Source organism: Pleurodeles waltl, chromosome 5, assembly GCF_031143425.1.
Source record: "Pleurodeles waltl isolate 20211129_DDA chromosome 5, aPleWal1.hap1.20221129, whole genome shotgun sequence".
Classification (NCBI taxonomy): Eukaryota; Metazoa; Chordata; class Amphibia; order Caudata; family Salamandridae; genus Pleurodeles; species Pleurodeles waltl.
This window is the reverse complement of record NC_090444.1, coordinates 609,673,672-609,686,456: the sequence shown is the minus strand read 5'-3', so window position 1 is coordinate 609,686,456 and position 12,785 is coordinate 609,673,672. Positions and strand designations below refer to the sequence as shown.

At 46.0% G+C, this 12,785-nt stretch overlaps 1 protein-coding gene across 1 annotated transcript in view; it reads left to right on the top strand.

The window, feature by feature from the left end:
- The first annotated feature begins 11,737 nt into the window (after nt 1-11,737).
- The window catches only part of ADSS2 (adenylosuccinate synthase 2), a 236,387-nt gene continuing 235,339 nt past the window's right edge, over nt 11,738-12,785 (top strand). The window contains exon 1 of the mRNA XM_069234457.1: nt 11,738-12,047. Within this exon, the coding sequence (XP_069090558.1) occupies nt 11,856-12,047 (192 nt within the window). The 5' untranslated portion in view covers nt 11,738-11,855. The remainder of the gene's footprint in view (nt 12,048-12,785) is intronic.

Genomic DNA, 12,785 nt, shown 5'->3' with positions numbered 1-12,785 from the left:
GTGCAAGGATTTGAATTGGGCTACAAGCAGACTTATCCTTTGTGCTGTAAAGAATTTGCTAATACTTCACTGTGTAGTAAGGCTTGCGAAGTCAAGCACATGCTGTCCATCTCAATAAAATTGATAGGGTGAGAATTGACTCTGTACTTACGTATGCATAGGAGTCAATAATGGGGTGGAGGCAGTGCTTCATTTGTGAAAAGTTAAGGGTCAGTGCCCTAGTCAGACGGCCACTGCAACTTGCACAATCCATTGTCCCTGCTAGCATCGCCTATGACAGTCCCACCATAACACCTCACCATCGCATTCCTACAAGTGTGACAATTCAGACTATTTCAGGCCACACAAAGCTATAACAGTGGCATGAGAGGCTGGTATTCTTCATTTTAAATGCAAATTGACTTAATGAACAAGGTTGTTGAGCTCCTCTCAAAATTAAGCAGACAGTGCCCCCATGAGGCGAATTGTCACTGGTGCCGGTGCTAACAATGAAATGCTGGTGCCGAGCACCAGACAACACTGGCTCAAATTAAGCATTGGGTCGAGGTCTACTCGGGACTGGAGAGCTCCATATCCCCTTTCAAATGTGCGATGTGCCCGCACTGTGATCCCCTGTGCTTAACAAGAACATAGGTTAGAATGCAACAAAAAGTGACTGGTTGTGAAATGGACTTTGGGAGTAACGGGGGGAGCATGCATGGTTTGTGGGCATGCTGTCTACTCCAGACAATGTCTATAGTATTGATGAGCAGAGAGTAAGCTCTCAAAAATTGACCACTTACACTCAGCCAATAATCACTGCTTGGCGTGGGCAGTTTGTAACCAGACTTTGCATTACGACCGCAGGACAGGTTGCAGAGCATTTGTTTACAATCTTGCGAGCGACAAGGAAGGTGGACTATTAAAGACTTGCAAGGTGTGCTTTGTATCCAGCAAAGTTAATTGTGAACAGCTGTGCATGTCTGTGCGTTACAAATCAAGAATTCGCAAAGTCAATTGCACAGGAATTGGAAATGCAATGCATTTTGTGGATCTAGCTCTACAAAGCACCAGGCATGAAACACAGCCTTACTACGAGTCCAGAAGAAAATGTCAAATCAGCTGTAAATGGTTGTTTACATTAAGTTTCAAGGTGTGAGTCCTGAGGAAGTATAGGCCATGATTTCCCTAGGCACATTCTGCAAGGCAGTACCTGCCAACATTTGTGCAGGAAATAAAGTCCACATTGGGAGTTTTGTGGATCCATTCATAAGATCAACATTGCATGTGATTCCTGATTCTAGCCCATAGCACTGTGAATGAGGAGGTTAATTTGTTTCGAGGTAAAATTAGATTTTCTACTCTAGCAGCAGCTTTCTGACTGTGAATGGTCGTGACTGCCTGCAACCCCTTGTGTTGGGAAAATCTTTCCAGGTGCCTTCCAAGCAACTGAAAATCGTGCTGGGGATGCCAAATCTCTCTTGCACTTGCCAACTTAGTGTTGGTGAGCCACATGCCAGACAAAACTCTGCCATGTGGCGGTTGGTGGAATTTGGACGGAACTCCGTGTTACATGCATAATGCAGAGTGGCCAAAACTCTACCAACTCTGCCGGCGGAGCAGAATTTATCGTCCACCTCTATTCCCCAGCAGATCTTCTCTTCTTCTAAACAATGGAGGGGGGTGCAGTAGCACCTTCCACACTCCTCCTTCCAGCACCCCCTGCCGAGAATAATGGTGTGATATAAACTGTTAAATAAATATCTTGCTGCCTCTTGATTTTGGTTATTATTTGTCCATTATGAATTTGTCAAGCACATAATTCTGTTTTACACCTATTAGGCCTAGCCAATAATTATGTGTGCCACACCTGTTGTGGGGGATTCTTAGACATGCTTCTTAGACCGCACACCTCTGTTAGAGCCCCCCACATTTTTCATCCCACTCAAAGACAATGCAAGCACTATGGTTGCCACCTTTCACATAGAAAACACCAGTTACTTGTTTATAGTTTGGGATTCTGGGAGGTCCAGAAGATATCTCTGCATTCTTTTTTTTTTCGTTGCTCAAAATCTGTTCATTGAAAATTTTCAATCTCACATCACTTTTTGCATCATAAAGAATGGAGCATTGGTTAATATACACATGTCATTAGCAACACATTAAGGAAAACAGTGCAGTAAATACATATTTGAAGATTATGGTTGTCTTGGGCAGGAGAGCAAAGAGATGAGCCCTTGTGTGCCAGTGTGCTGCCAACAGTAAGGCAATGAAATCAAATGAAAAGGACTTGGTACTTTGCTCCAGTATCATTGTATGCCTGTTTGAAAAGTGCTAGAAGATAACAAGCAGGAGTATAATGAACGGGGGGGAGGGAGAAAACCAGGAGAGGTCTTGAGGTCTCCAGCCAATGTCCACATTAGCGGAAGTGTAGGGGGAATGGAGGAATCCAAGACAATGCAGTGTAGTCACCAGGAGGGAGGGGGACAATTTCCCCACTCTAATGGATCAAATATATGAAGGACGCAAAGCCTAGGGGGCTGAAAGCATAAATGTTCTAAACAGGACATGTAATCAATAAGGGGTGTCCACAGCCGTAGGAACTTTTTGTCTGTAAAAGACAATTTATGTGTTATCTGTTCAACTGCCATGGTATGCCAGAGCTGTATTAACCCGGATGCTATCGGGGGGGCTGAGGAAGACTTCCAGGCTCGAGCCATGAGCTGTTTGGCTGTGCCAGTCATATGGTGTATGAAGTACCAATCTGCATGTGTCATTGCTACCTGCAATGTGGGGAGTTATCCCCATTCTGATCTTGTGGTAATCTGCTGGGATGGGATAGCCTACGGTGCCTTTGATATGGCTTAGGATCTCTTTCCAAAAAGATGGCGCGAGAGGGGCATGTCCATCATATGTGGTAGAAATCGCTCATCTGTGCCCCACAGTGCCAGCAAGAGGCAGAAGCTGTGGGGTAGATAGCTTGTAAGCGAGTTAGGATGTAATACCACTGAGGCATTATCTTGTATGCTATCTCCTGCTGAGGGATGCTTCTATGCATTTGTGGGATTTCCCTCCATAGCTGTTCCCACTGTTTCTGTGTAATATCAGGGGGTTGTCTGGGGGCGATTGCTGGAGGACCTCATATGTATTTGACACCAGACTGCCGGTACCCTCGAATCATCAGACAAGTGTTTCAAAAGGGGTAAGGAAGCGGGTAGCAGCTAGTGTTGTAGCTGGAAGTATTAGTGGTGGGTGATGTCAGGGAAGTGGAATTCAGCTTTATTCTGGTCAAAAGACTTAGGGGGCCATTATGACCCTGGCGTTTGGTGTTATAGTGGCGGTAGTCCCACCAACAGGCTGGCGGTACATACAGCCACATTATGACAATGGCGGTTTGGCAAAAGCCAAACCGCTAATGTACCACACTGACCGCCACAATAGTAACGACCGTCTCCAGCCCGGCAGCCATCACTAGGCTGCCCACTGTAAAATGACCCCCATAGGGGTCTCCCTCGCCCCCCTCCTCAGAGTCTTCCCTCCCCCTCCCCCTTCCGACCCCCCGACATACACACACCACCATGCACAGACATACACATGCATACACACATGCATACCTACATTCACCCATACATGCATACATCCATGCACATACACATCCACACACACTGACATACATACAAGCACACACGCATCCACACATTACAACATACACGCACACTCACATCCATTCATGCACACACCCATTCCAAACGCCCCACACCCGCATGCACGCACACAGAAACATACACCCCCACACACACACAACACCCCCCCTGCCGGAGCACCCGACTTACCTGCTTGCAGGGGGTCCTCTAGCAGGAGACAGGACGCAATAACCCTATTTTCTGCAATATCGCTTTCAAAAGGGACCAGCTCACTCTGTCGAAAGCCTTTTCGGCATCGAGGGAGAGAAGGAGGACCTTTTCGACTAGATGGGCTAGGCGCCGGACTTTATCCAAACCCAGTCGATGTTGTATGAAACCGAATTGGTCAGGTTCTATTAAGCCAGGTAAAAGTGAATGGCCAGCATTTTGGTATGGAGTTTGGCATCAGTGTTCAGTAGGGCTATCGGGTGGTAGGGAGAGCAAAGCATGGGGTCTTTACCGGGCTTGGGAATTTGTGTGAGTTTTGCATTAGATATGGTTGGCATAAGGCCCGTAGTTTGGGTGAAGGAATTGTAAAGCTTGAGCAGGTGGTCTTGGAGTTGAGGCAAGAAAACCATGTAAACGGCTAGAGGAAGGCCGTCCAGGCCTGGAGACCTTGGGAAGCTCCGTAAGGGCTTTGTGGAACTCGGCTTTGGAAGAGGGCTCATCCAGGTCTTTAACCAAACTGGAGGTAGTGGCTGCCAGCGGGAGTTCTAAAGATAGGAATCTATTGCGGTTTGGTCTTCTCCCCCTGAGGTGTAAAGGCCCTGGTAAACGTCCAGGAAGGCCTCCTGTGTGTCTGATTCCCTATTAGCCCAGTTGGGGTCGTCTGTCTTTATTTTAGCACGTGGGAACTAGCATGTTGGTGATGTAGCCTACGGGCCAGGAGGGAGCCCACTTTGTCACCCCCCCTCATGGTACCTTTGCTTAAGTGCTCAGAGGAGCGCTCTGCTTTGTTAACTCTGTGTGCCCGGAGCTGTCCCTGTAGTATGGCCAGTTGACTCTTGGTCCTTCATGTGGGGTGCTGCTTGTCGGACCATTTTAGGGAGAGGATGTGCTCTGTAACCTTTGCCTAAAATAGGCATGCTTCCCGCACCCTGGTTATAGCAATGGAGGATATTGCTCCTCGTATGGTGGCTTTACACCAATTCCAAAGAGTGTGAGGGGACATATCAGGGAGGGAATTGAGAGTGAAGTATTCAGTGATAGTGTCTTGTATTGCCACCCTGTCCACCAGGTCTCACAGAAGTTGGAGGGGAAAGCACCAACGCGGGGGAGCATTTGTTGTACCCGCACATGGTGTCCAATGAAGCTCCATGTGTGCGTGGTGCGAAATGGAAATATCAGAGATTCGCACAGATGTTAAGATTCTCAGTAAGGAAGAGGTGATAAAGAGAAAAAGAAAGGTGCTCATAAAAGTAGAAAGAATAGTCCCTTGTGTCTGAGTTTAGGTATCGGCAGGCATCAACCAGGCCTGCACCTGTGAGCTCCTTCTTAAGCAACTTGGACATACCTCCAGTGCCCTGCGCGTGCTCTATGTTTCGGTCCAGGTCTGGGTCCCAGACCACGTTAAAGACGCCCCCCACTATAATGTCACCCTCAACCGATCTCAGTTATTCTGTGAGTGTATGAATGTGTCCTGTGCTTGGTTCGGTGCATAAAGGTTAATGAGTGGCAATGTGTCTCTGCCCCTCTCGACCATCAGAGTAAGGAAAAGCCCATCAGGGTCCATGGTCGCATCAGCAGCCTTCGTATAAAACCCCCTTTTACAAAATATTACGATGCTCAATGTCTTAGAGTCAGTGTATGCCAAGTGTTGGTGAGGATATCTGGGGTGTGCCATAATGTGGCAGTCAGATTTAAGCAGGTGTGTTTCATGCAGGAAGATTACGTCTGGGTTCTGTTGTACAAAGTAGCACCAGACCTGTCGCCATTTGCTGGGGAAATTGAGCCCGCTGACATTGAGGGATAGTAACTTCAAGTCATGTGTGGTGCCCATTGGGGGAATAGGAGGAACTGTGCACACTGGAGGGGAGCAGTTGCTCGAGAAAGGGGTCCATACTTTTGCCACTGAACTCCTGTCAAGGGTGAATTAGTTGCTTGGAGATCTAGCAGGGAGGGCAGCATAGGTATAATACAGGTGATGGGCACACATAAGGGGCCGACAGGGCCCAACCTAGTGAGATTTCCCGACCGTAAGGAGGTGTTTCCCTCAATTGTGAAAAAGCCCAATGGTGGGGGAAGATGAAAGGCTTAAAGTCTCTCTTGTTCTTCAAAGTCAAGGAAGAGAGGTCTTGGTGATCTGTTTGGTGTGCCCATGGAAAACTAAGTCTGCTTTCCCTCTTACTGCCTTGAGCACTGCCTCTTTGTCCTGGAAGAAGTGGACCCGGGTGAGGATGTCGGGGGACGCGTCAGGCCTTCTAGGCTTGGCCACTACCTTATGCCCCCTGTAGAGAACTAGGGGCTCCCCCTCTGCAGCACCCCAAATGGCCCCCAAGAGATCCCTAGTAAAGAACATGATATCCTCTCCTTCCCTACCATGGGGATGCCTCTGATGCACAGGTTGGTGCAGCAGCCCCTGTTCTAGAATCAAAGTTAGGGTGTTTTCAGCCAGGTCACATACGTACAGTCAATGTCAGTTCACACAGCTGGAGTGCAGGCCTCACAATACGCAACCAGGTTAGGAATTCAGCCTGCCTATGCGAGTTGTGCAGAAATGTTCATGCCTCCCAGATCGTGCCGTATAAAGGGGCCCTAATGGCACACATATAAGTCACAAATACTTTCAAGACTTGCAAAGTCACAGTTTGAGAAGGATCAGTAGCAGTCTCCTAGTGCATTGCCCACTCCACAGGTAGAGAGGGTCTAGTTCAGCCAATAGAGTCCCCCAGGACCCGGATTAGCCCTGGGGTCAGCTCGAATAGGGGGGATAGGCCCCTTCCCTGCTGCTCCACGACTGTGGAAAGTGCCCTGACCGCTACTCCCTAAACCTCACAGGATACCAGGGAGACACGTTGGGGGCCTTGGTGTGTAGAGGAGGGTGCTCCCGGGCAGGCAAGGGAACAATGTGTAGGCTCTAGCAGGAGGGTCGCAGGTTTCAATACCACCAGGTTTCAGGGGGTGACGGAAGGGGGCAGTGAGGGGGCCAAGAAGAGTCTCCCAGGCCTCAGCCCGGCAGGCCTGTAATGGTGGATGCTGTGCAACTTTCGGAGTGTCTGCGGGAAGTGGCTGTCCACTTTGTAGACTGTGGCCACCAGGGCCATCACTGCAGCTAACCCCAGGCTCCCAGCAAGCTGCAGGCCTTGCGCTGGTCGGGCGTGGCTGTGGATGTGTGGCTGATGCTGAGACACAAGGTTATGCCGAGGGCAGGGGGGCACAGACCCCATTAGGTAGCGGACCCTGAGAAGGCCTTGAAAAAGAAAAAATCCCCTCTGTGTGGGCCTGGGTCCAAACAGGAGCTCGGACGGAGGGAAGTGTCTCGCTCGTCCTGAAGCCTGAACGGCTCTGCATTCTAGTCCTCGGCCGGAGGGGCAGAAGAGAAGATCCTGGTGCCTCCATGCCCCACCAGTAGCCCCCGATCCTCCTTGGCTGATGTGGCACTTCCAGGAGAGCCGATGCAAAACGGGGCCATGCACCAACCCGGAGCCAGGGACTGTCTGTTGTATGCCTCTTCTCCAAGAACTTGTTCAAGGACACGAAATGTCTGTTGCCATTAAGATATTTATTGCTGCATACATACAAGAGGCCACAAAGATAAACACCAATGCTCTGGAGGTCATAACTGCCAACAGCCAAGCTGAACCAGCCAGAACAACTCGGTTGAACTTAAATCATAACAATCCTTAAGGGCTCGCAGAGCCAGTTTCAGAACACAGAACACAGCCTGTATAAACACAAGTTCTTATTGAACCTAATGGCACGTGCATAACCTAACAACTAAAAGCACACACTGCATTTAACCACTACATGCAACACCCCCCCTTTTCAATCAAACAAAAAAATAAGCAAATAAATACAAACTAAATCAAATAAAGGTAAAATTTAAACATAATACTACTACATTTTACATTTAAAAATCCTGAAATTTTCTGGGCATACCCACATTCCTTTGTAGTCTTTGCTACTTTATATTAGTTTCAATGTCTTCTGATACCTCTTCTGGTAACACCATTTCTTGACAATTTAAAGAGGTAAATACCTCATTCACCTCAATACACGATTCCTGGCAAGTTCAACTATGAAATTGTATATCACCAAGAAAAGCATAATCCTGACTGCTTTCAGCACCTTTCTGTAAAATAATTTTCTTGCTTGTGTTTCTGTAATTTTTACTATATCTCTTTTGCTCCACCTTCCTTTGTTGTGAAAAAGAACCGATCCCTTGCATACTTTATCCACTAGACAAGGTCTAAAAAATGTTTAGTCACCTTTTTTAATTCGATTGGGAATTTTGACTAAAACCCAATCCCCAAGTTGCACATCCACCATTTTCACCTTGTGTTTTCCGTCAAAATGTGTTTTTTGATTTACTGTGATTTCTTAGTACAGTGGACATAACTTCTGACATATCTTCAAATTTCTTGTTATTCATTTCCCTCACTCAATCTGGTAGTATGCCACATCTGGGCAGACGTTTACGCAATAACACAAATGGACAAACGCCAGTAGTGGTATGTGGAGTCAACAATTATGACCATATTTTGTTTCTCAGAAAAAGTTTAACATCTTGACCCATCGCTTATGCAGATTGAATTCCTTCCTTCAAAAATCTGTTGATTCTTTCAACTAGACCAATTGAAGATAGAGAATAAAGAGCAATTTTGACCTGTGTAATACTATGTTGACGCAAGTAATCCACCATCTTTTTAGACGTGAAGTGTGTTCCATTATCTGTAACAATTTATTTTGGAGTACCTTCAATAGCAAAAATATCCTCCAAAAATTTGGTTACAGAATCAGTGTCAGGTTTTGATGTGAATCCAACGTACACTCATTTTGAAAAATAATCTATTAGCACAATCATATACATCAATGAACATGGAAGTAGATCAAATGGGCTGGCAAAATCTAGTGCTAACTTGTGTCAGGCACTGTCTGGATAAGAAACATTCTGGAGAGGTGTTTCATGAATTTTCCAATGTTTGTCAGAAACTAAGCAAGTAGTGCAATTACCTATAAAATTAGATACTTGTGAGTCCATACCAGGCCACCAATAGAATTGTTTAAGGTACTTGCAGGTGCTACTGATTCCTAAGTGCCCTTTATGTGCTTCTTCAATTACCATCTTCCTTACCAGAAATGGGGATGCCAAACGGTCAGCATGTACCAAAACACCATCCACTGAGAGTTCATCAGCAATTTGAATAAAGGGACAAAGTGATTGTTCCACACTTCTTTCACGAGGCCAACCAGAATGCAAAAATTAGATGACTTTTGTCAAAATAGAATCCTTGCTTAAAGCTTCCACCCAGTTTTTGTAGGACAGAACACCTTGGTCAAGTAAAACATCTTCAATCATCCACTTTCACTACCCATGCTTTTCTCTTCATTAACAGGCAACCTAGAAAGACAGTCTGCTCTGACATTTTTACCTCCTGGAATATATGTGAGAATAAAATCATACTCTTGCAATTTGGAAAGTAGCCTAACTAGCCTAGCCAAAGCCTTACCCGTACCAGTACCTTTCAGCAGATGAATATGTGGTTTATGATCAGTGTACATGTCAAATTGATTTCCCCATATGTTGTTCTTAAATCTTTCAAGTGCCCAAGAACATGCTAATGCCTCACGTTCAATTGTGCTTTAATGAGACTCCGCAGAACTTAAAGATACGAGGCAAAAGCAATGGTGTTTTCTTGCCCTTGAACCCATTGAGAAAGTACAGCACCCAGGCCTAATTGACTTGCGTCTACCGAAATTAAACATCTCTCACCAGCAATGAAAGGTGATAAGGCAGGTGCTGAAACAATCATGTTTTTTACATTCTTTAAAGCTTTATCAATTTCCTCAGATCAAATATATTTAGTGCCTTTCTTCAACAAATTTCTTAAAGGCTGTACAATGTATCCATACCCCTTGGTGAATCTAGAATAATACTCACTAAGGCCTAAAAAGGACCTAAGAGTGTCCTTGTCTCTAGGAGCTTCTGCATCCTGGATAGCTTTAACTAAAGAATACTTTGGAGAAATACCATCAGGACTAATTGTGTGTCCTAAATATTCAAAAAATTTAACATTAATCCTGCATTTGTCAGCATGTAACGTAATACCAAACTTTTTAAACCTATCCAAAACATTTTTCAAGATTCTGTTATGCTCAGCTAAAGTATCTGCAAAAATGAGAACATCATCCTGGAAGGCCTGTGCTTCCACAATCTCTTCCAGCATCATGTCCATGAGCCTCTGAAAAACACTGCCCGGTGACGCCAACCCAAATGTTAGTCTATTGAACTTATATGCACCAAAAGGTGTGATGAAGGTTGTAAGTTCTTGAGAAGCTTGTTCAAGGACACGAAATGTCTGTTGCCGTAAAGATATTTATTGCTGCATACATACAAGAGCCCACAAAGATAAACACCAATGCTCTGGTGGTCATAAGTCAACTGCCAACAGCCAAACTGAACCAGCCAGAGCAACTCGGTTGAACTTAAATCATAACAATCCTTAAGGGCTCGCAGAGACAGTTTCAGAACACAGAACACAGCTTGTATGAACACAAGTTCTTATTGAACCTTATGGCACGTGCATAACCTCACAACTAAAAGCATGCACTGCATTTAACTATTTATTAACACAGGGATATACAACACTGTCACAGCACGGTTGACTGGCAGGAGGTCGCCCACTGTGCTCATGGTGAGGTTGTCCTGATGCAGAAGCTGCCCCGGCGCAGCTGTGAGTGGTTTCAAGCCGGAAATCAAACTTACAGTTGCTTTAGGGCCCACAAGAGGTAGGAGCTCGGACAATCGATGTCCTATGCCATTAGCGGGCAAGCCACGCCCCCTCTGCATTCTTTTTTAACATATGAGATCTGCCTTTCATAAATATTTATGGATAGAATACACAATTTCAAACTTTTTTGGGAGTACCTAATACATGTATTAGTTGTTTCTGATGTTTATTTCAAAAGGGAAAATATAACAGTTGTGCAGATTTTCCCTGTCTTTTTACAGGCCTTGACATAAAAACACCAGCCATTTGGTAAATACTGGCCAGGTGGACACACTAGCTTGAACAGTTGGCCAACTGAACTAATCAGACTAAGGTCCTGATTTAGAGGTTGGCAGGTGGAGGTAAGTCCCTCAGTATTGGGGAGTACATAACTCCTGCCATACCACAGGTCCGCCGTCTGCCAAATTTAGAGTTGTCTGCTTTCCCTGTGGACAATTCTAAACATTGGCAGGAACGTTCTTCATGGTAGTTGTTGTCAAAAAATGTAAAGTTTGACAGGCGGCTCAGTAAAACATCACAGCCGCCCATTAAGCTTTTCAATAATTTACCTTTTCCAAAAATAAAATCCAAAAGCAGAAGTTTGTTTTTGGAAAAAGTAAAAACGGCCCCTCATATATTAGTGATTAGTTATCTGTAATAAATTCATTCTATACATTATTTGAAATAGTTTGGTTTGTATATATGTGTGTATGGTTTATGCTCAACGTTATCTTTTTCAGGATTCCTGACGGAACCTCTATAGGAGGTGGGTTCTTTTTGCTTTTTCTTCAAAGTATGTGGTAATACCAGGGATTCGGCACTAAAATCGGGCCCATGAAGTAAAGTCCCACAAATTGACCTCTTAGATAGTCCTTTTGGCAGTTCCACACTGTAATACAGTATACTCAATGCTTACCTGTTTCTGGGAAGTACTCTACAATTGAAAGTATTACGTTTTTCTTGAAAGGTGCAGGTACTCTCTCCTATAAAAAAAAAAGTGCCGGTACTCAGTACCGGCCCATTTAAAGCACTGAGTATACTGATGTCAGCTGGGGCAGGGGGCACCCTGATCTCTCAGAGGAGAGTCCATTGTGAATCACGCCGGCCCCCGGAGGGTGCGCGGCTTCCGGCGGCCGCTAGGTGGTGCCCGTGCGTCTCTTAGTGACACACCGGCGAGCAGGAGGCGTGCCCAGCGGTGGGAAGTGAAGCCTGAGCCCTGCCTGCGCTCCTTCCCCCTTCTTTGCCGCAGCGATCACAGCCAGCCATGTCCTCCTGCTCTGCCGTAACCTCGCCGGTCCCGCTGTCCAATGGCGACTGCTGCCCAGCCACCATCCTCTCCGCTGGAGACGTGGGCAATCGGGTGACGGTGGTGCTAGGCGCACAGTGGGGGGATGAAGGGAAGGGCAAAGTGGTTGACCTGCTGGCCCAGGACGCCGACATCGTCTGCAGATGCCAGGTAAAGAGGTGCTGGGTCGGGAGGGGCACAGTGTGAAGACCAGTTCTGGCTGCTACATTTAAGCTGTCTCTGTAGTCCCCCGTGGAAACACAGCCTGGTACCTTCCTGCAGCCAGCGGCAGCCTCAGAGAGGGATGTTTACACTTGTACGGTATTGAGGGCAGCAGCAGGGGTTCTAGACTGGCAGTGGACATGTTTGAGCCCCTAATAAAAGCTGTCAGGGAAAGAAGTTCTGTGCTTGTGGATGGAGTGTTCACCCTTGCCGTTCATGTCACACTTTGGTGGTTCTCTGACCCGCCTGTACCAAAAAAAATGATGCTGATTCTTGTGTATAATTGTTTATCCTCGTTATATCACCTCATATCCCTTCAAGTAAAGAACCATCAGATTTCTGCGTCGGCACGTTTATTCACCGTTTTCAAGTTCATATTGAGCCACCCTACATACCCATGTGAGAGGACACCGATTGGCGCAGTCTTGGCAGCTTATTTGGAGGAGAAATTATATATGGTACTCTCACGCACCTATTGGTGTGTTTGTATTATGTTGGAGTAGCGTGAAAAAATGTAAAGTGTTTGGCAAACATTTTTGAAGAGGCACCATTGAAGAGTTTACCTTCTATGTTGACTTCACAAAACATTTCTCAGGGTGACTTACCGACATAAGGGAAGACGGACTCTCTGTGCCACCTGCTGCCTTTAGCGGTGGACGAGTCAACAAATAAACAGGGAGACTCGAC